This window comes from Anomaloglossus baeobatrachus, chromosome 8, assembly GCF_048569485.1.
Source record: "Anomaloglossus baeobatrachus isolate aAnoBae1 chromosome 8, aAnoBae1.hap1, whole genome shotgun sequence".
Taxonomy (NCBI): domain Eukaryota; kingdom Metazoa; phylum Chordata; class Amphibia; order Anura; family Aromobatidae; genus Anomaloglossus; species Anomaloglossus baeobatrachus.
Window position 1 is genome coordinate 206,614,869 of NC_134360.1, and position 22,812 is coordinate 206,637,680.

Consider the following 22,812-nt stretch of genomic DNA (forward strand, 5'->3'; position numbering starts at 1 on the left):
CGCCATCCTCGTCGCTCCAGACTGGCCAAGGAGGTCGTGGTACCCGGATCTGTGGCATCTCACGGTCGGCCAACCGTGGGCACTGCCAGACAGACCAGACTTGCTGTCTCAAGAGCCGTTTTTCCATCTGAATTCTGCGGCCCTCAACCTGACTGTGTGGCCATTGAGTCCTGGATCCTAGCGTCTTCAGGATTATCTCAAGAGGTCATTGCCACTATGAGACAGGCTAGGAAACCAACGTCCGCCAAGATCTACCACAGGACGTGGAAAATATTCCTGTCGTGGTGCTCTGCTCAGGGTTTTTCTCCCTGGCCATTTGCCTTGCCCACTTTTCTGTCCTTTCTTCAATCCGGATTGGAAAAGGGTTTGTCGCTATGCTCCCTTAAGGGACAAGTCTCTGCGCTATCTGTGTTTTTTCAGAAGCGCCTGGCCAGACTCCCACAGGTACGCACGTTCCTGCAAGGGGTTTGTCACATCGTCCCTCCTTACAAGCGCCCGTTAGAACCCTGGGATCTTAACAGGGTGCTGATGGTTCTTCAGAAACCACCGTTCGAGCCAATGAGGGATATTTCGCTCGCACGCCTTTCGCAGAAAGTGGTTTTTCTAGTAGCAGTCACCTCACTCCGGAGAGTGTCTGAGCTAGCAGCGTTGTCATGCAAAGCTCCTTTCCTGGTGTTTCACAAGGACAAGGTGGTTCTGCGTCCGGTTCCGGAATTCCTCCCTAAGGTGGTATCCCCTTTTCATCTCAATCAGGACATCTCCTTACCCTCGTTTTGTCCTCATCCAGTTCACCAATGTGAAAAGGATTTGCACTTGTTAGATCTGGTGAGAGCACTCAGAGTCTACATTTCTCGTACGGCGCCCCTGCGCCGCTCGGATGCACTCTTTGTCCTTGTCGCTGGCCAGCGTAAAGGGACACAAGCTTCCAAATCAACCCTGGCTCGGTGGATCAAGGAACCAATTCTCGAGGCTTATCGTTCCTCGGGGCTTCCGGTTCCCTCAGGACTGAAGGCCCATTCTACCAGGGCCGTGGGAGCGTCCTGGGCCTTGCGGCACCAGGCTATGGCTCAGCAGGTGTGTCAGGCAGCTACCTGGTCGAGCCTGCACACTTTCACGAAACACTATCAGGTGCATACCTATGCTTCGGCAGATGCCAGCCTAGGTAGGCGAGTCCTTCAGGCGGCGGTTGCCCACCTGTAGGACGGAGCCGTTTCGGCTCTATTATGAGGTATTATTTACCCACCCAGGGACTGCTTTTGGACGTCCCAATTGTCTGGGTCTCCCAATAAGGAGCGACAAAGAAGAAGGGAATTTTGTTTACTTACCGTAAATTCCTTTTCTTCTAGCTCCAATTGGGAGACCCAGCACCCGCCCCTGTTTTTGTGTACACATGTTGTTCATGTTGAATGGTTTCAGTTCTCCGATATTCCTTCGGATTGAATTTACTTTAAACCAGTTTATAATATTTTCCTCCTTCTTGCTTTTGCACCAAAACTGAGGAGCCCGTGGCAGCACGGGGGGTGTATAGGCTGAAGGGGAGGGGCTTTACACTTTTGGTGTAATACTTTGTGTGGCCTCCGGAGGCATAGCTATACACCCGATTGTCTGGGTCTCCCAATTGGAGCTAGAAGAAAAGGAATTTACGGTAAGTAAACAAAATTCCCTTCTTTGGTTCATGGTTTTCAGTTCTCCGAACATCCTTCGGATTGAATTTACCCTAGACCAATTTATAAGTTTTCTCCTTCCTGCTTTTGCACCAAAACTGAGGAGCCCGTGATCCACGGGAGGGTGTATAGGCAGAGGGGAGGAGTTACACTTTTTAAAGTGTAGTGCTTTGTGTGGCCTCCGGAGGCAGAAGCTATACACCCAATTGTCTGGGTCTCCCAATAGGAGCTAGAAGAAAAGGAATTTACGTTAAGTAAACAAAATTCCCTTCTTTTCTTCTTTTATGTAAAGCCCTGCTTTGGTTTTTGTGTATAAAATGAATTAAAAAGTAACATTTGGATATGTGACTTTTATTCTGCAGCTATCAACTGAACAAACAGCACAGTTAGGAGCTGAACTCTTCATCGTGCGGGTGAGTTTTCCAGACCTTCTGTTGCATCTCAGCATGGATGTGGACATTCCAGTTTGCAGATTTCCAATAAATGCGTGTTTTTTTTCTCTAGGGTATGCGATGCCCTTATACATACAGAGTGATATAACGCTGCTTACCTCAGTGCTACTAAATTTTCAGAACTTTTGAACTCCCAATATGTTTTACCACCTACAATTGCAGCACTGGCAGGCTATGGTACCCTGTGAATGCTCACACTTGCAATCTTACCATTTAAATGCCACTGTCAGTGATTGACAACAGGGTTTAAATAGTTAAACAGCAGTGATCGGAGCTAGGTCTTTTCGCTGCTGATGTAAGCTGTATAACACAGCCGGCATCTGCTCAGTATAGTGTGGGCTCATATCCGATGTAGGTTGCACTGTTACATCCGACATAGGTAAGAAGTTGGAGGCCTAATTTTTAGCTTTTGTGCAGATTAAATTCAGCCTGTTTTTGTTTATTTCTCACAGGGGAAAATATTTATTTTTTAGCTGTAGTACCTGGGTGTTGCCCGGGATTGTAACTGTCTCTGTCTGTCTCTGTCTGTGTGGCTCTGTGTGTTTTGTCTCCATCCATGTCTGTCTCTTTCCCCCCCCTGTCTCTTTCCCCCCCCCTGTCTCTTTCCCCCCCCCTGTCTCTTTCCCCCCCCTCTGTCTCTTTCCCCCCCCTCTGTCTCTTTCCCCCCCTCTGTCTCTTTCCCCCCCTCTGTCTCTTTCCCCCCCTCTGTCTTTCCCCCCCTGTCTTTCCCCCTCTGTCTTTCCCCCCCTGTCTTTCCCCCTCTGTCTTTCCCCCCCTGTCTTTCCCCCCCTGTCTTTCCCCCCCTGTCTTTCCCCCCTCTGTCTTTCCCCCCCCTCTGTCTTTCCCCCCCCTCTGTCTTTCCCCCCCCTCTGTCTTCCCCCCCCCTCTGTCTTCCCCCCCCCTCTGTCTCCCCCCCCTCTGTCTTCCCCCCCCCCTCTGTCTTCCCCCCCTCTGTCTCCCCCCCCTCTGTCTTCCCCCCCCTCTGTCTTCCCCCCCCCTCTGTCTTCCCCCCCTCTGTCTTCCCCCCCCCTCTGTCTTCCCCCCCCCTCTGTCTTCCCCCCCCTCTGTCTTCCCCCCCTCTGTCTTCCCCCCCCCTGTCTTCCCCCCCCCTGTCTTCCCCCCCCCTGTCTTTCCCCCCCTCTCTTTCCCCCCCTCTCTTTCCCCCCCTCTCTTTCCCCCCCTCTCTTTCCCCCCCTCTCTTTCCCCCCCTCTCTTTCCCCCCCTCTCTTTCCCCCCCTCTCTTTCCCCCCCTCTCTTTCCCCCCCTCTCTTTCCCCCCCTGTCTTCCCCCCCTCTCTTTCCCCCCTCTCTTTCCCCCCTCTGTCTTTCCCCCCCCCTGTCTTTCCCCCCCCCTGTCTTTCCCCCCCCTGTCTTTCCCCCCCCTCTGTCTTCCCCCCCCCTCTGTCTCCCCCCCCTCTGTCTTTCCCCCCCCCTCTGTCTTTCCCCCCCCCCTGTCTTTCCCCCCCTCTGTCTTTCCCCCCCTCTGTCTTTCCCCCCCTCTGTCTTTCCCCCCCTCTGTCTTTCCCCCCCTCTGTCTTTCCCCCCCTCTGTCTTTCCCCCCCTCTGTCTTCCCCCCCCCTCTGTCTTTCCCCCCCTCTGTCTTTCCCCCCCTCTGTCTTTCCCCCCTCTGTCTTTCCCCCCCTCTGTCTTTCCCCCCTCTGTCTTTCCCCCCCTCTGTCTTTCCCCCCCTCTGTCTTTCCCCCCCCCTCTGTCTTTCCCCCCCCCTCTGTCTTTCCCCCCCTGTCTTCCCCCCCCTCTGTCTCTCTTCCCCCCCCCCCCTCTGTCTCTCTTCCCCCCCCCTCTGTCTCTCTTCCCCCCCCTCTGTCTCTCTCCCCCCCCTCTGTCTCTCTTCCCCCCCCCCCCCTGTCTCTCTTCCCCCCCCCCCTGTCTCTCTTCCCCCCCCCCCCTGTCTCTCTTCCCCCCCCCTCTGTCTCTCTTCCCCCCCCTCTGTCTCTCTTCCCCCCCCTCTGTCTCTCTTCCCCCCCCCTCTGTCTCTCTTCCCCCCCCCTCTGTCTCTCTTCCCCCCCCCTCTGTCTCTCTCCCCCCCCCTCTGTCTCTCTCCCCCCCCCTCTGTCTCTCTCCCCCCCCCTCTGTCTCTCTTTCCCCCCCCTCTGTCTCTTTCCCCCCCCTCTGTCTCTTCCCCCCCCCTCTGTCTCTTCCCCCCCCCTCTGTCTCTTCCCCCCCTCTGTCTCTTTCCCCCCCCCTCTGTCTCTTCCCCCCCCCTCTGTCTCTTTCCCCCCCCTCTGTCTCTTTCCCCCCCCTCTGTCTCTTTCCCCCCCCCTCTGTCTCTTTCCCCCCCCTCTGTCTCTTTCCCCCCCCTCTGTCTCTTTCCCCCCCCCTCTGTCTCTTTCCCCCCCCTCTGTCTCTTTCCCCCCCCTCTGTCTCTTTCCCCCCCCTCTGTCTCTTTCCCCCCCCTCTGTCTCTTTCCCCCCCCTCTGTCTCTTTCCCCCCCCCTCTGTCTCTTTCCCCCCCCCTCTGTCTCTTTCCCCCCCCCTCTGTCTCTTTCCCCCCCCTCTGTCTCTTTCCCCCCCCTCTGTCTCTTTCCCCCCCCTCTGTCTCTTTCCCCCCCCTCTGTCTCTTTCCCCCCCCCCCTCTGTCTCTTTTCCCCCCCTCTGTCTCTTTTCCCCCCCTCTGTCTCTTTTCCCCCCTCTGTCTGTTTCTATCCATCTCACCAGCGACATCTTATTACCTCACACATAAGCTTCTTATACTAACAGTTTATGTTGTTCCTATAGCAACCACTGACAGCTGCTATTAATAGCCTGTAGCTCCTATCTCCATTGACTTTAATGGAGACAGGATTTTTGGAGAGTAACTGTAAAGCGCGGGGTTACACTTTCCTGTGAAAACATAGTTATGACGTTCCCTGAGTCACATTAGGCGTCTGTGCAAAATTTTGTGATTGTAAATGCGACGGTGCGAATTCCGTTAGCGGGGACACATACACTATGTGTATATGTATATATAATAAATATAATATATATATATATATATATATATATATATATATATATATATATATATATATATATATATATATATATATATATATATATATATATATATATATATATATATATATATTATATAATATATATATATAATATATATATATATACTATGTATGGGGGGCCATTTCTACCTCCAAAGCAGATGGAATTGTGCATTATAATGAATTATTGGACTGCATAGGGCCCTTAAACTGTTTTTGCACTGGGGTCCTCTTCTGTCTGTGTCTGCCAATATGTTAAAATAATGTATATTTTCATGATGGTTTTTGCATATGTACAGAAATGACAAACTTTTTTTTTTTTTTTTTTTCCTTCCATAGCAATTGCTTCAAATTGTGCGACAGAAGACCGGCCAGAGCCTCGTGGACACCACCTTAAAATTCACTCTCAGCGCTTTGTGGAACCTGACGGATGAATCGCCGACCACATGTCGACATTTTATAGAAAATCAAGGCCTGGAACTGTTCATGAAGGTCCTTGAGGTAAAGGAGCATTGACCTGTTTTTATTTTCTGTTACTTGCATAGCACCAACATATTCCACAGCTCTGTACGGAGACTATAATCACTTACGTCGTTCAATGCTCCATGGTCCTGTACTGTGCGCACACCCAGGAAACTAATCCATGTGTTCATGAATTGTGAGATAAACCCCTGCAAATATTGACCTTTCTCAGATTAAAACTCAGAACAGAGTTCTGCAGATATTAACAATTCCCTCTTCTCTCTTTCCCAAGACGTTTCCATCAGAGTCTTCCATTCAACAGAAAGTCTTAGGTTTGCTGGTAAGATTTTAACTATTTGTCTGCACGTGATATATGTGTTTGTTAGTAGTAATAAAAATACAGTGGAACCTCGGTTTACGAGTAACTTGGTGTGCGAGTATTTCGCTATACGAGCAAAGCTCGCTGTAAATTTGTAACTCAGTTTACGAGCAAGCTTTGCTGTACGAGCAAATACTCACCGCACACACTTCCGGTTCCGTACTTTCACCGCGCTCTGACCCGCTCTTGCGGTCCACACAAACACACACAAGCACGCACGCACACACATATTATGCTCACCTTACCTTCCGTTCCATCGCTGGCCTCATGGTTCTTGTAGTTCTCCGGTACAGGATGTGTATCCGGTAACCATCGCGATGATGGAGAAACATCCGCTGTCAGCTGCTTCTCAAAGGCAGCGCGCTGACCAATTAGAGGCAAGCGGCTACTGCCTTTGAGAAGCGTCTGACAGCGGACGTTCCTCCATTGTTGCGATGGTTACTGGATCTGGATACACATCCTGTACCGGCGAACTACAAAAACCAGGAGGCCAGCGATGGAACGTGTGTGTGTGTGTGTGTGTGTGTGTGTACAACAGGGGACCAAGATGGGACAATAAAACAAGTTGTGGAACGAATTGTCTGAGCTTGCATTATTTCCTATGGGAAATTTTGCTTTGCTAGACGAGTAACTTGGTTTACAAGCACACTCCCAGAACGGATTGTTCTCGTAAACCAAGGTTCCACTGTAGTAATAACTCCGCAGCACTTTACAATTACTTGTGGCTGGAAACGGTTTGAATGAATGACGTTAGGGCTCTTTCTCCTGAGATGGATTAGTGACTCACTTTTCCAAACGCCAAAGAATCTGATTTGCACCAAGATTGAAGCAGCTAAATCTTATCCAGTTTAGCAGGATCCGTTTGTCATCCTTTTATTTCTGACATGTTTTAGAGACTTAAAGGAGTCGTTCAGGATTAGAAACAAACGTGGCTGTTTTCGTCACGAAACTTTAAAGGTACTGTCACACATAACGAGATCGCTGTGGAGTCACGGTTTCTGTGACGCAGTAGCGATCCCGTTAGCGATCTTGTTATGTGTGACGCCTACCAGCGATCAGGCCCCTGCTGTGAGATCGCTAGTCGTTGCAGAATGGTCCAGGCCATTTTCTTCAAAGGCGATGTCCTGCTGGGCAGGACACATCGCTGTGTATGACACTGTGTGACAGGGCCACAGTGACTGCGGAGATCGTTATACAGGTCACTACTGCGACCTGTATCGTTCCTGCATCGTTGGTAAGGTCTGACTGTGTGACATCTCACCTGCGACCTCCCAGCGACTTACCAGCGATGCCTATCAGGTCTCATCGTTTTCGGGATCGCTGGTAAGTCGTTGTGTGTGACTGGGCCTTAACCCACATGTTCATGAGTTCTTCTATCTCTGCTCCATTGACGTTTGTGGCTGCGTGGCAGTATCACAGATAACCTGTGGACAGGAGTGGTGCTTTTTTTTTTTTTTCCTAGAAAGAGCCATTTTTTTTTTCTTTTCTAATCATGTACAGTATAACCAATAGGTTATTCCCATCATCACAATTTATCTGCTCATGCACACCACTGCTACGTTCATTGTCTATAGGACTGCTGGCTATAGAAAAGTACTGTTTCCATAGACCATACATTGACAAGGGGTATGGATATGCGCCCACCAATCTATTACAATGGGGCATTTCCCAGCCTTGGTTTTGGGATCAGAAGGTATTGCCTATCTTCTGTCTAATGCCGGCGTCACACGGTACGATATATTGGGCGATATGTCGGCGGGGTCACGGAATTCGTGACGCACATCCGGCATCATTAGAGATGTCACCTCCGAACAACTGTGAACGAGCAAAAATACTCACCTTATCGTTGCTCGTTGACACGTCGTTCATTTTCAAAATGTCGTTCCTCCTTCTGTGCACCGGTTGTTCGTCGTTCCTGTGGCAGCACACATCGCTCTGTGTGACGCCCCGGGAACGATGAACACAGCTTACCTGCGTCCCGCCAGCAATGCGGAAGGAAGGAGGTGGGCGGGATGTTTATGTCCCGCTCATCTCCGCCCCTCCGCTTCTATTGGCCGGCGGCTGTGTGACGTCGCTGTGACGCCAAACGTCCCTCCCCCTTCAGGAAGAGGATGTTCGCCGCCCACAGCGAGGTCGTGCGGGAGGTAAGTACGTGTGACGGGGGTTACCGACTTTGTGCGCCACGGGCAATGAATTGCCCGTGATGCACAAACGACGGGGGCGGGTACGATCGCTTGTGCGATCGCAGGATATATCGTCCCGTGTGACGCCGGTATTAGGCAGTGTTTCCCAAACTCCAGTCCTCATGGTTCCCAACAGGTCATGTTTTCAGTATTTCCTTACTATTGAACAGGTGATGGAATCATTATCAAGGCATCACCTGTGCTATATTAAGGAAATCTTGAAAACATGACCTGTTGGGGGTCGTGAGGACTGGAGTTTGGGAACCACTGGTGTAAGGTATATAGATCCACAAAAAGTGGCCATATAATAAAATACTAGTCTGCTGCTGTTTTTGACAGGATCAGATGACAATCTAATGTGTATGGGGGTGCCCTCAAGAAGCAAATGTCAGGAGTAAGCAGTATCGGGCATGTTGGATTTTCACATGCCCAATCGTTTATTCCAAGTGTCTTTATGGTGACTTATTTCCCACTTACAAGTTTAAAGAGCCGTATACATTCACCAGCTGTCTAAGGCCGGATTCACAGATCCAAGTATCATCACCCTGAGTTGGGGACAGAACATTTGTTCAGGCCGGAGTCACACTTGCGAGTCTCGCATCGCATCACCCGGCAGCCGCACACTCTCCTGACAGGAGCGGGTCGGCTGCATGTATTTCTATGCAGCTAAGAGGCCCCTGTCCGGAGAGTGTGTGGCCGTGCCGGGGGATGCGATGCTAGACTTGCAAGTGTCAACTCCGGTTTCAGCAAGTAAATGGAGAAATATAAACCCAATTGACGCTCATTAATCTGATTAAGATCCAGCGTATGGTGATGTATAAAATATTAAATGCTCTGTCTGATGTTACTTTAGCATAATCTTGAGTAGTTTTTGCTTATTTCTGGTGTTTTACACTTTTTTTTAATTTTTTTTCTCTATCGCTTCCATTGGGGGACACAGGACCATGGGTTATGCTGCTGTGACTAGGAGGCTGACACTAAGGGTACCTTCACACTTAGCGATGCAGCAGCGATCCGACCAGCGATCTGACCTGGTCAGGATCGCTGCTGCATCGCTACATGGTCGCTGGTGAGCTGTCAAACAGGCAGATCTCACCAGCGACCAGTGAACAGCCCCCAGCCAGCAGCGACGTGCAAGCGACGCTGCGCTTGCACGGAGCCGCCGTCTGGAAGCTGCGGAGACTGGTAACTAAGGTAAACATCGGGTATGGTTACCCGATGTTTACATTAGTTACCAGTGTGAGCAGGGAGCAGGGAGCCGCGCACACTGAGCGCTGGCTCCTTGCTCTCCTAGCTACAGTACACATCGGGTTAATTAACCCGATGTGTACAGCAGCTACATGTGCAGAGAGCCGGAGCCGGCAGCACAGGCAGCGTGAGAGCTGCAGAGGCTGGTAACTAAGGTAAATATCGGGTAACCACCTTGGTTACCCGATGTTTATCTTGGATACAGCTTACCTCAGCTGTCAGACGCCGGCTCCTGCTCCCTGCTTGCTTCATTTGTCGCTCTCTTGCTGTCACACACAGCGATCTGTGTGTCACAGCAGGAGAGCGGCTTTGAAGAAAACGAACCAGGGCTGTGTGTAACGAGCAGCGATCTCGCAGCAGGGGCCAGATCGCTGCTCAGTGTCACACACAGCGAGATCGCTAATGAGGTCACTGCTGCGTCACAAAAAGCGTGACTCAGCAGCGATCTCGGCAGCGAGCTCGCTGTGTGTGAAGCACCCCTTAGTGAACATAAAGAGTTAGCTCCTCCCTAGCAGTGTACACCCCGAGCCGGAGGCGGTACAATGCCAGTTTTTTGCTTAGTGTCGTAGGAGGCTGAAGTGGGCCCATATCTCTGTGGGCCAACCTCAGCCTAGGCTATTGCGTTTTTTTTCCGGTTTTTTTTCGGGCTATACGGCGTTGCTCAGCATTCTCATCGTTCTACGTTTTTTGTCTCTTCTGCAGGGTTAAAGACCCTGCTTCAGAGAGAACTCTCGCCCCAGGGTTGCCTGAGGGCTCGAGACGCCAAGCCCTATTCCCCTCCGGCCCCATGGTACCACCCCAGGGGTTGATTGGGGACCGAGATTATTTGATTTAAGGGCACACACTCCCCGTCGACCCCCATGGTACCGTCCCAGGGGGTGTTTCTGGTGGAGGTGAAGAGGATTCCCTGAGGATGTCAGACTGTCACAGCGCAGGAGCGCTCACATCAAGGGGTCCTCTGTCACCAGGCCTCCCCCAGCGTTCACCTGATACCCTGGGCCCAGGCTGAGGTTCTGGCACTGCAGCGCAGGAGCGCTGCGCAGTCTCCATCACGGCCCCTCGGATGCCTCAACACTTACCAGGGGCTGCAGCAATCGTGGAGGGGACTTATGGATCCGAGCGACGCGCGTGGACGCAGGTGAGAGCTGTTCCGCGCCCAGCGCTGCGCTCCCGGCGGCCGCCGCTCATTAATTTAGTTCCCGGCTTCGGGCCTAACTCGGGCTGGAGCGCTGCGCCGCCCGTTTGGCCCTCATCGGCCACACGCCCCCTCCAGCAGTAAAAAAAAAAAAGAGGCAAAAGCGCGCGTTTTTCTCTTACCAACGGCTCACCTCAGCACAGGCAGGCCGGTGAGCAACAGCATCTTTTCTCTGCGGCTACCTCCAGCTACTCTGAGGCCCCTGCTGACCCGGGAAGGACACAGGCCAGGGTGAGTGCTGCTCCTCATTAGGACCAGCGACACTTTGTACTTTTTTGTTTTTTTTCTTCCAATTTTCTCCTGTCCCCTCCCTAGTAGGAGCCCTGAGCAGCCATGCCTAACTCTAAGTCGTCCCAATCCAAACAGGCCCCCTTCATAATGCATTTTGCGTGCTCGTCCTGCAACGAAAAATTCTCCCAAGGCCAGGCTACCTCCCTCTGCGCAGCTTGCATTCCCGATCCGCAGCCCACGCAGATTGCCCCAGACGCCGCCAGCCCCCCCATCCACGCCGCTACTGCAGCAGTGCAGGACGCATCGGGCCCCAATGCGCTCCCTCCCCCGGAGTGGCTGACTTCTCTCTCCCAGTCGGTGGATTCTCTGTCAAGGGCGTCCCTGACCATCGCGCAAGCTTTGCAGTCGCTCCCTACGCTCAGCCATGCCACACAGGTGCAGCCGCCGCAGGACGACAGTTGTCCTGACCCTGACCTGGCTGCTGGAGCGCGGAAGCGAACCCGCACGGTCTCGTCTTCCAATTCCTCCCAGAGGTCTCTCTCCCCTCCAAGACCCGAGCTCCACTCGTCTCCGGGACCATCCGATCTCTCCGGAGAAGAGTCGGATGCAGCCTCACTGCTGGACTCGGACCAGGCAGCTGATGTCAGGCGTATGGTGGACAGCCTGGTCGACGCAGTGAATAAGACGCTGAAGCTCCAGCCGGTCTCTGCCACCGCCCAGAGCTCACAGGTATCTTTCAAACGTGTTAAGCGTGTCCACAGGTCTTTCTGCGATCATCCGGAATTCGCTGAGATCCTACGCAAGCACAGACAGCAACCGGACAAGACGTTCAACAACGGTAAGTCGATTGACTTACTTTATCCCTTCCCCGAGGATCTTAGGAAGGAATGGGCAGGCTCACCGGTGGTCGACCCCCCCCCCCCCCTCCCCCCGGTCTCCCGACTGTCCTCGCATACGGTTCTATCTCTGCCACAGGGGACATCGCTCCGTGACGCCACGGACCGAAACATTGCGAGATTCGCCCGTTCGGCTTTCGAGGCAGCAGGCGCTGCCCTGTCGCCGGCTTTCGCCGCTGTCTGGGTAGCAAAGGCCATGGTGACATGGGCCGACACCCTCCGCAGAGGCCTTCGCTCACAGGATGGCGATCCCGAGCTCGTCAACATGGCGGCGCAGATTGTCCTAGTGGGTGAGTATATCATTAACGCATCTCTGGCGTCTGCCAACTGCGCAGCACAAGTGGCCAGCAACACGGTGGCAATCCGCTGGGCGGTCTGGCTCAGAGCCTGGAATGCAGACGCAGCTTCAAAGAAATCTCTTACCGCCCTCCCATTTGCAGGAGGCCAACTGTTCGGGGACAGGCTCGATCAGATCATCGCCGAGGCTATGGGAGGAAAGAGCACTTCCCTTCCCCAGCTGAGGCCAAGACGTATCCCGCTCCGCCAGCCGACCTCAGGTTTTCATCCTTTTCGCAGCTTCAGTTCCACTACACAGCCTAGGAGGAACAGATCCCCACAGAGAAACAGGAAGAACCCGTCCTTCAAAACAAATCCGTCCTGGCGTCCTAGATCACGCCAGCCAGCCAAACCAGCATCTAGATCTCAGCGATACTCCTCCAAATGACTCGTGGTCTTCGCGCGTCAGCGCGGACCAGGTGGGGGGGCGCCTGTCTCTTTTCCAACACGTCTGGCTGCCCTTGATCACAGACGCTTGGGTCAGAGAAATTTTAGTCTCGGGATACAAGATAGAGTTCTCGTCAATGCCCCCAAGTCGGTTTTTCCTTTCCCATCCTCCCGAGTCAGATGCGCGAGCTCGCCCTTTTCTTCACGCCATCGAAACTCTTCGCCGCTCAGGGGTCGTGGTGCCGGTCCCAGACTCGGAACGGTTCAGGGGAGTCTACTCAAACCTCTTCGTTGTCCCCAAAAAGGACGGCACTGTGCGTCTCGTTCTCGACCTCAAGGTCCTCAACAGGTACGTCAGACCCAGAAAATTTCGCATTGCCATGGAGGTCGGCGAATTCCTCGCCTCTCTGGACATACAGGATGCATATCTGCACATCCCGATTGCACATCAACACCAGAAATTCCTGCGCTTTGCCGTGGCAGACGATCATTATCAGTTTACTGCCCTACCTTTCGGCCTTGCGTCTGCGCCCCGAGTATTCACGAAAGTCATGGCTGCTGCCATGTCGATCCTGCACTCCAGAGGAGTTCTGGTGATTCCATACCTGGACGACTTGCTGATCAAGGGGTCCTCTTTCAACGACTGCCGTCTAAGTGTCCAGGTTACCATCGATACTCTGTCCCGGCTCGGTTGGATCATCAATCGGAAGAAGTCCTCTCTGACCCCGGCCCGTCGGATCACATTCCTCGGCATGGAGTTCGATACCATCCAAGGACGTGTGTCCCTTCCACAGGAAAAGATTGCCTCCCTCCAGAGAGATGTCCAGTCCCTCCACCGCTCCAGAGCGGTGTCCATACGATTCGGTATGAGGGCCCTAGGTCGGATGGTGGCGGCAATAGAGGCGGTCCCGTTCGCCCGCTTTCATCTTCGTCCCCTTCAGCTATCTCTGCTGCACAATTGGGACAAGTCGCTATTCACCCTGGATCGCAAGATAAAGTTGTCCCCGGAAGTCCGCCGCTCTCTGCTCTGGTGGACCAACAGCCTAAATCTCTCCAAAGGAATGTCATTCGTACCGGTATACTGGCAGACAGTCATCACCGATGCCAGCCTTCTGGGCTGGGGAGCGGTGTTCCATCATCACACGGCTCACGGACAGTGGTCCTCCCGGGAAAGCCGACTCCCGATCAACGTTTTGGAGATCAGAGCGGTCCTTTGAGCCCTGCAAGCTTTTCAGCGCCTTATACAGGGGTCTCCAATCAGAATACAGTCTGACAACGCCACGGCGGTGGCATACATCAATCACCAGGGCGGCACGAGGAGCGTCATGGCAATGAGAGAGGTGAAGAAGATCATACAGTGGACAGAGTCGCACAACTCCAGGATCTCCGCGGTACATATCCCCGGCGTGGAAAATTGGGCGGCCGACTATCTCAGCAGACAGGGTCTGGCGTCGGGCGAATGGTCTCTCAACAGAGACGTTTTCGGACAGATCTGCCACAGATGGGGGACTCTGGATGTGGACCTGATGGCCTCGCGGTTCAACAATCAAGTCCCACAGTTCATATCTCACTCCCACGACAAGCAGGCGCTAGGAGTCGACGCCCTCATTCTTCCCTGGACTCACTTCAGACTACCGTTCATCTTTCCGCCGCTGCCACTGATCCCAAGAGTCCTCAAGAAAATCAAGGCAGAGGGCATTCCGGTGATTCTCATCGCCCCAGAATGGCCCAGGCGAGCATGGTTCGCAGAACTCGCACAGCTCGTCGCGGACACCCCATGGCGGCTTCCGGATCGGCCGGACCTGCTGTCTCAAGGTCCGCTCTTCCATCAGAATTCAGGGGTTCTTAATTTGACGGCATGGCTCTTGAATCCTGGCTGTTAGCCCAGTCAGGATTTGCTCCAGGAGTGATTCAGACTATGATTAGGGCTCGAAAGCCTTCATCTTCGAAGATCTACTACCGCACCTGGAAGGCCTTTTTTCAGTGGTGCGAGGTCAACTGAAATCTCTCCCCGCTAGTTCTGTCACTACCGACGCTTCTAGCGTTCCTTCAGGCAGCGTTGCAAGCGGGTCTCTCGCTGGCAACCATCAAGGGGCAGGTTTCGGCTTTGTCTGTTCTTTTCCAACGAAATCTAGTATCACGTCTGCAGGTCATGACGTTCATCCAAGGAGTCGCTCATCTGAATCCGCCCTATCGGGCTCCGCTAGAACCATGGGATCTCAATCTGGTTTTAGGATCCCTCCAACTGGCTCCATTTGAACCACTCAAAGAATCTTCAGTCTCACACTTATCCTGGAAAGTGATTTTTTTTGGTGGCGGTCACTTCAATCAGGAGAATGTCTGAACTGGCAGCTCTTTCGTGCCGTTCACCTTTTCTTGTTTTTCACCAGGACAAGGTTGTCCTGCGTCCGTCTCCGGATTTCCTGCCGAAGGTAGTGTCTCCTTTTCACCTGAATGAGGATATCGTGCTTCCATCTTTTTGTCCAGCACCCACTCGCTCCTTGGAAAGGTCACTACACACTATGGACTTAGTACGAGCGCTCAGGATTTACGTCTCAAGAACTGCGCCTTTCCGCAAATCAAATCAGACAACCTGTTCGTCCTGCCTTCTGGTCCCAAGAAGGGCATGCCGGCATCCAAGGCTACCATTGCCAGATGGATCAGGTCAGCCATTTCGGAGTCCTACCGAATCAGGGACAAGTCCCCTCCGAGAGGAGTAAGAGCCCATTCCACCCGTGCACTTGGGGCGTCTTGGGCAATCAGACACAAAGGCTTCAGCCGAGCAAGTCTGCAAAGCCGCAACGTGGTCCAGTCTTCATACCTTCACCAGGTTTTACAAGGTCCACACCCAGGCATCAGCAGATGCCTGCCTTGGGAGAAAGGTGTTGCAGATGGCCGTCGCACACCTCTAAAAAGGTAGTAAACATGTGTACAGAGCATTCCTACGGAATTTGTGCTTCATTTTGGATCTGTAGGACGGCTTATGTACCCACCCAGTGACTGCTTTTGGACGTCCCATGGTCTTGTGTCCCCCCAATGAAAGCGATAGAGAAAGAAGGATTTTTGTGTACTCACCGTAAAATCTCTTTCTCTGAGTCTTCATTGGGGGACACAGCACCCACCCTGTTTGGATTGTGAGGTCTTCATTTACCGGATGTTTCCCGATGTTGTTTGCGGGTCACCTTTGTTTCCATCCGGCTATTATATATATACGTGCCATAAGGCACGGTGTGTTTTTCACCACACATTTTTCTCGTGTATTACATTGTTTAGTTATGGTTGTTCAGGTCTCTCCTACTACTGCTTTTGCACAAAACTGGCATAGTACCGCCTCCGGCTCGGGGTGTACACTGCCAGGGAGGAGCTAACTCTTTTTATGTTCACTTAGTGTCAGCCTCCTAGTCACAGCAGCATACACCCATGGTCCTGTGTCCCCCAATGAAGACTCAGAGAGAGATTTTATGGTGAGTACACAAAAATCCTTCTTTTTCTTCATTCTTTTATAATTGTCTCTGCTCCTTGTAGAACAATATAGCGGAGGTGAAGGAGCTGCACTCAGAACTGATGTGGAAGGATTTTATTGATCAGATCAGTAAGCTCCTGCACAGCGTGGAAGTAGAAGTCAGTTACTTTGCTGCTGGGATTATTGCACATCTTGTGTCCCGGGGAGAAGAGACCTGGACCTTAAGCTCAAGCTTACGAGATAAATTGCTGGAGCAGCTTGTGAGTCACAACCAACATATCATTAACCTTCTGATCTCTATAGATATTTCAAATTCTGAATTTTTTATTTATTTTAATTAATTTATTAAGCATTAACAGTATAAGTCTTTTCACCACTGGCATGCTGGAATGGTGTCTCAGTCTCCGCAAGGAGAATAGATTCCCCTTTAGACCCTACTATAGCTTCTCATACAGCTAGATCAGATCTCATACTTTTCACTGACGAGGGACAATCACCCCGAACACTGTCTGCAAATTGAGGTTCTGATCTGGCATAAGTCCTAAAGGCCGCTTTACACGCTGCGATATCGTGACCGATTATCGCTAGCGTGGGTACCCGTCCCCATCGGTTGTGCGATACGGGCAAATCGCTGCCCGTAGCGCACATCGTGCGGACCTGTCACAATACTTACCTGCCCTGCGACGTCGCTGTGACCGGCGAACCGCCTCCTTTCTAAGGGGGCGGTTCGTTCAGCGTCACTGAACCGCCGCCCTACGGAAGCGGAGGGGCGGAGATAAGCGGGACAAACATCCCGCCCACCTTCTTCCTTCCGCATTGCGGGAGGCAGGTAAGGTAAGGTTCCTCGTTCCTGCGGTGTCACACATAGTGATGTGTGCTGCCGCAGGAGCGACGAAGTATATAGTTACTGCAGCAACAACGATATTCGAGAATGGACCCCCATGTCACCGATGAGCGATTTTGCACGTTTTTGCGATGATGCAAAATCGCTCATAGGCACGCAACGGCATCGCTAATGCGGCCAGATGTGCGTCACAAATTCCGTGACCCCCCAACGAGATCGCTTGAGCGATGTCGAAGCGTGTAAAGCGGCCTTTAGTCATATGGCAAGGCTCATTAAAATGTCACTTGACTTTTAGGATTGCTACCTCCCAATATGTGGCACCAGAATTAGTCTTCTTCCTCCCTGAAGAGACAATTTGCAGTAAATATAGTAGAATTCTCATAGAAATGTATTACCAGGAGTGACAAGGGTCAAATGACCATGGAACCCATTAGTATAACGGCCTTTTCCAAATGTTTTTTTTTATGTATTCGTGTTTTGCAGCATTCTGCCATACTCAGTTGGCCAACCCCAGAGTGTGAGATGGTGGCGTACAGGTAAGAATTGCTTCATCCCTTTGACTTACTGTTGTCATACACGGTAGATAAAATTCTGCCGTAAACCTACATCTTTCATTTGTATCAGTACATAGTATTCTTGATCCAGGCTCCTAAAGAAACTACAAAGGATATGACATGCCTGATAATGGATTCCTCTGACATCTGCTGTCTGAGAACAGTCCAGAGACACACACACATTAAGCCCTCTAAATTTATACGAGTATATCACAATTGAAGAAATATACACTATATGGAAAGAAGTATTGGGACACACAGCTTACTCAATGAATCCTAGCTTTTCATCCAGCCCCATTGCCCCTGGTTGTATAACCCCCGGCCCACCGGTGTAGAACCCCCGGCCCACCGGTGTAGAACCCCCGGCCCACCGGTGTAGAACCCCCGGCCCACCGGTGTAGAACCCCCGGCCCACCGGTGTAGAACCCCCGGCCCACCGGTGTAGAACCCCCGGCCCACCGGTGTAGAACCCCCGGCCCACCGGTGTAGAACCCCCGGCCCACCGGTGTAGAACCTCTGGCCCACCGGTGTAGAACCTCTGGCCCCTGGCCCACCGGTGTAGAACCTCTGGCCCCTGGCCCACCGGTGTAGAACCTCTGGCCCCTGGCCCACCGGTGTAGAACCTCTGGCCCCTGGCCCACCGGTGTAGAACCTCTGGCCCCTGGCCCACCGGTGTAGAACCTCTGGCCCCTGGCCCACCGGTGTAGAACCTCTGGCCCCTGGCCCACCGGTGTAGAACCTCTGGCCCCTGGCCCACCGGTGTAGAGCCTCTGGCCCACCGATGTAGAACCCCCGGCCCCTGGCCCCACCGGTGGAGAACCTCCGGCCGGGTACTACATATCAGCTTACAATTGATTAGAATGGGAGCTGGATGTGCAGCACTGGCCGCGGTCTCTATCAGAAGACGGAGCAGCACCGAAACTGAAAATTTCCAGCTGCCGGGACCGAAAACAGCTGATCGATGGGGTTCCTGGGTTTCAGATCCCAGCTGATAAAACATTGATGACCTATCCTAAGGATAGGCCATCAAAGTAAAATTAGTGGACAACCCCTTTAATGGAGGTTTAATTGCTGATCCCAACATATATAAAACTGATCCTTTTAGTTATCTTTACTAAAATAGGACTAAGCAATCACTTTTTTAATGTTTACTGTCTTGAATTGTTGCGACTAGCTGCAGGTTTCGCCGTATACGCCATCCAGATACTGTCCAGTCTCATGACATCAGCTGCTTATTGTGATCCTGACCTTTATGAAAGCCATTATTGTAGGCAGCAGGAAACTCCCGATCCATTAGCTTATTTATGACCTGTCATCAATCATACCTGTTTTGTGAATAAGATAAATCATTCATTGTCTGATCTACAATAATATGCACACAAGGGACATTTGTCCGGATTGTTTTGGTGCAAGACCTTCTGAGAACTACAGAGAGACTGCAGCTGATGAAGATGTTTTCTCGTGTCCTATAAAAAAAATTTTTTTTAAAGACTGCAGCTTTCATTATTTGCAAGAACCCATGCCGAGATAAAATTAATAAATCTGCTCTGACTTTCTACTATAATGACAGAGTAAGCAAGTACTACCTACCTAAGCTGGTAGTATTTCTTTATTTGCTTCTTTGGGAGACACAGATCATGGGTGTATGCTGCTGACACTATGCAAAAAGAGGATTTCTTTGTCGCTCCATTGGGAGACCCAGACAATTGGGTGTATAGGCTATGCCTCCGGAGGCCGCACAAAGTATTACACTAAAAGTGTAAAGCCCCTCCCCTTCTGCCTATACACCCCCCGTGCTCCCACGGGCTCCTCAGTTTTTTTGCTTTGTGCGAAGGAGGCAGACTTGCACGCATAGCTCCACAGATTAGTCAGCAGCAGCTGCTGACTATGTCGGATGGAAGAAAAGAGGGCCCTTAACAGGGCCCCCAGCATGCTCCCTTCTCACCCCACTCTTGTCGGCGGTGTTTGTTAAGGTTGAGGTATCCATTGCGGGTACGGAGGCTGGAGCCCACATGCTGTTTTCCTTCCCCATCCCCCTTAGGGCTCTGGGTGAAGTGGGATCCTATCGGTCTCCAGGCACTGAGACCGTGCTCCATCCACAGCCCCTGGGGATTCTGCTGGATAAGGAGCCGAGTATCGTCAGGGACATGGCCCTGCTACTTTAAGGTACTCTGTGTCCCCGTGGGGACCGCGCACAGAAACACTCCAGCATTGCTGGGTGTGTTAGTGCGCCGGGGACCGCGGCGCTGACCGCACTTGTGCCATCACACGCCGCAGCGTGGCTGGGTGTGTAGTGTATTGGGGACTACCGCGCTGACCGCCGCTGCCATTGTTATACATGCGGCGCGGCTGGGACTGTTAGTACGCCGGGGACATCCGCGCCGACCGCGCTTATACGGCGGCCGCGCTTATAACTATAGTCCCCGGCTTCTGCGGCCTAGTCTCATTCTCTTCCCGCCCCCAGGCCTGCCAGTCAGGGGAAGGGCGGGACGCTGTACAGAATGTCAGCACTGAGGGCTGGAGCATGCTTTGCATACTCCTCCCCCCTCACTGTGCACAGTGGGGCACCAGTTTTCCCGCACTTTCTAGGGCACGCCCACGGCCCCCTCCTCCCACCAGGACGCCGGCAGCCATTCCTGTCAGATTCTGACGCTGGAGAGGGGAGACAAGCTCTGGGAAACCCAGGCAGGGATTCTGGTGGCCACACAACCGCTTTGGGCGGCTGGTAAGCAGCACCTCAGGTGCTGGCCCCACTTGTGCAGAAGTGTACTTATAGATTATATGATTATAGGCTATACTTTATACTGTATGGTGCACGGTTGATTTTTGGCTATATACCCTCCTGGGTTGCTCAGGGGAGACAACAGCATGGCGCCCACAAGAAGCAGGGGTGCCAAAACACAGGCTTACTATGCTGCCTGCGCCGCATGTACGGCTTCACTACCGGCAGGTTCCACTGACCCTCATTGTGTGCACTGCTCGGCCCCTGTGGCCCTTACTCAGCCGGAGCCTCTGCTAAGGGTGGACCAGGGGGAACCACCTGCTAACACTGTCCAGGTGACAGGGACGGAGTTTACAGTTTTTACTGAAAGGCTTTCTGAGACTATGGCTAAGATACTAGAAGCTTTGCAGTCCAGACCGGTATCTCAGACCATGGACACTGTGGAATCATTGCTCCCTGGTCCACCTCAGTTGGAACAACAATGTCCTCCCGGGGTGTCTCATAGATCCCAGGGTGAGGTCTCTGACACGGACCGCAGCCCCAGACCGCCTAAGCGAGCTCGCTGGGAAATTCCCTCGACATCATCACATTGTTCAGGGTCTCAGCGAGAGGACTCTCTGTATGGTGAAGCGGAGGTAGCTAATCAGGATTCTGATCCTGAGGCTGCTCTCAACCTTGATACTCCTGATGGGGACGCCATAGTGAATGATCTTATCGCGTCCATAAATCAAATGTTGGATATTTCTCCCTCAGCTCCTCCAGTTGAGGAGTCAGCTTCTCAGCAGGAGAAATTCCGTTTCAGGTTCCCCAAGCGTACAATGAGTATGTTTCTGGACCACTCTGACTTCAGAGAGGCAGTCCAGAAACACCGGGCTTGTCCAGATAAGCGTTTTTCTAAGCGCCTTAAGGATACACGTTATCCCTTCCCCCCTGACGTGGTCAAGGGCTGGACTCAGTGTCCCAGGGTGGATCCTCCAATCTCCAGACTGGCGGCTAGATCCATAGTTGCAGTGGAAGATGGGGCTTCACTCAAAGATGCCACTGACAGACAGATGGAGCTCTGGTTGAAATCCATCTTTGAAGCTATCGGCGCGTCTTTTGCTCCAGCATTCGCAGCCGTATGGGCACTCCAAGCTATTTCAGCGGGTCAAGCGCAAATTGACGCACTCACACGTACGTCTGCGCCGCAAGTGGCTTCCATAACATCTCAAACTTCGGCATTTGCGTCCTACGCTATTAATGCTGTCCTGGACTCTGCGAGCCGTACGGCGGTTGCAGCCGACAATTCGGTGGCAATACGCAGGGCCTTGTGGCTACGGGAATGGAAGGCAGATTCGGCTTCCAAAAAGTGCTTAACCGGTTTGCCATTTTCTGGCGACCGTTTGTTTGGTGAGAGATTGGATGAAATCATCAAGCAATCCAAGGGAAAGGAAACATCCTTACCCCAGGCCAAACCAAACTTACCCCAACAGTCCTCGGTCGGGGGCAGGCTCTCCCGCTTTTGCGACACCTGGCTGCCACAGGTAAAAGACCGTTGGGTGAGAGACATTCTGTCTCACGGTTACAGGATAGAGTTCAGCTCTCATCCTCCGACTCGATTCTTCAGGACATCTCCGCCTCCCGAGCGAGCCGATGCTCTTCTGCAGGCGCTGGACACGCTGAAGGCAGAAGGAGTGGTGGTCCCTGTTCCTCTTCAGCAACAGGGTCACGGTTTTTACTCCAACCTGTTTGTGGTTCCAAAGAAGGACGGGTTTTTCCGTCCTGTCCTGGACCTAAAACTGCTCAACAAACACGTAAAGACCAGGCGGTTCCGGATGGAATCCCTCCGCTCCGTCATCGCCTCAATGTCCCAAGGAGATTTCCTTGCATCGATCGATATCAATGATGCTTATCTCCACGTTCCGATTGCTCCAGAGCATCAGTGCTTTCTGCGCTTCGCCATAGGACACGAACACCTTCAGTTCGTGGCACTGCCGTTCGGCCTGGCGACAGCCCCACGGGTTTTCACCAAGGTCATGGCTACTGTAGTCGCGGTCCTCCACTCTCATGGTCACTCGGTGATCCCTTACTTAGACGATCTGCTGGTCAAGGCTCCCTCTCAAGAGGCATGCCAGCACAGCCTCACCGCAACTCTGGAGACTCTCCAGAGTTTCGGGTGGATCATCAATTTTCCAAAGTCAAATCTGTCACCAGCCCAATCGCTGACGTATCTTGGCATGGAGTTTCATACCCTCTCAGCGATAGTGAAGCTTCCGCTGAACAAGCAGCGTTCACTACAGACGGGGGTGCAATCTCTCCTTCAAGGTCAGTCACACCCCTTGAGGCGCCTCATGCACTTCCTGGGGAAGATGGTGGCAGCAATGGAGGCAGTTCCTTTCGCGCAGTTTCACCTGCGTCCTCTTCAATGGGACATCCTACGCAAATGGGACAGGAAGCCGACGTCCCTCGACAGGAACGTCTCCCTCTCTCAGGCAACCTAAGCTTCCCTTCGGTGGTGGCTTCTTCCCACTTCATTATCGAAGGGGAAATCCTTCCTACCCCCATCCTGGGCGGTGGTCACGACGGACGCGAGTCTGTCAGGGTGGGGAGCAGTCTTTCTCCACCACAGGGCTCAGGGTACGTGGACCCAGCAAGAGTCCTCACTTCAGATCAATGTTCTGGAGATCAGGGCAGTGTATCTTGCCCTGAAAGCGTTCCAGCAGTGGCTGGAAGGCAAGCAGATCCGAATTCAGTCGGACAACTCCACAGCGGTGGCTTACATCAACCACCAAGGAGGAACACGCAGTCGGCAAGCCTTCCAGGAAG

General features: G+C 52.5%; 1 protein-coding gene across 2 annotated transcripts in view; it reads left to right on the forward strand.

Annotated features, from left to right (window-relative positions):
* Positions 1-22,812, forward strand: part of LOC142248793 (protein zyg-11 homolog) — a 67,713-nt gene that overhangs the window by 37,826 nt on the left and 7,075 nt on the right. For both annotated transcript variants that reach the window (XM_075320093.1, XM_075320094.1), the window contains exons 8-12: positions 2,027-2,077; positions 5,447-5,608; positions 5,862-5,909; positions 15,950-16,147; positions 17,215-17,267. In XM_075320093.1, coding sequence (XP_075176208.1) covers positions 2,027-2,077; positions 5,447-5,608; positions 5,862-5,909; positions 15,950-16,147; positions 17,215-17,267 — 512 coding nt within the window. The remainder of the gene's footprint in view (positions 1-2,026; positions 2,078-5,446; positions 5,609-5,861; positions 5,910-15,949; positions 16,148-17,214; positions 17,268-22,812) is intronic.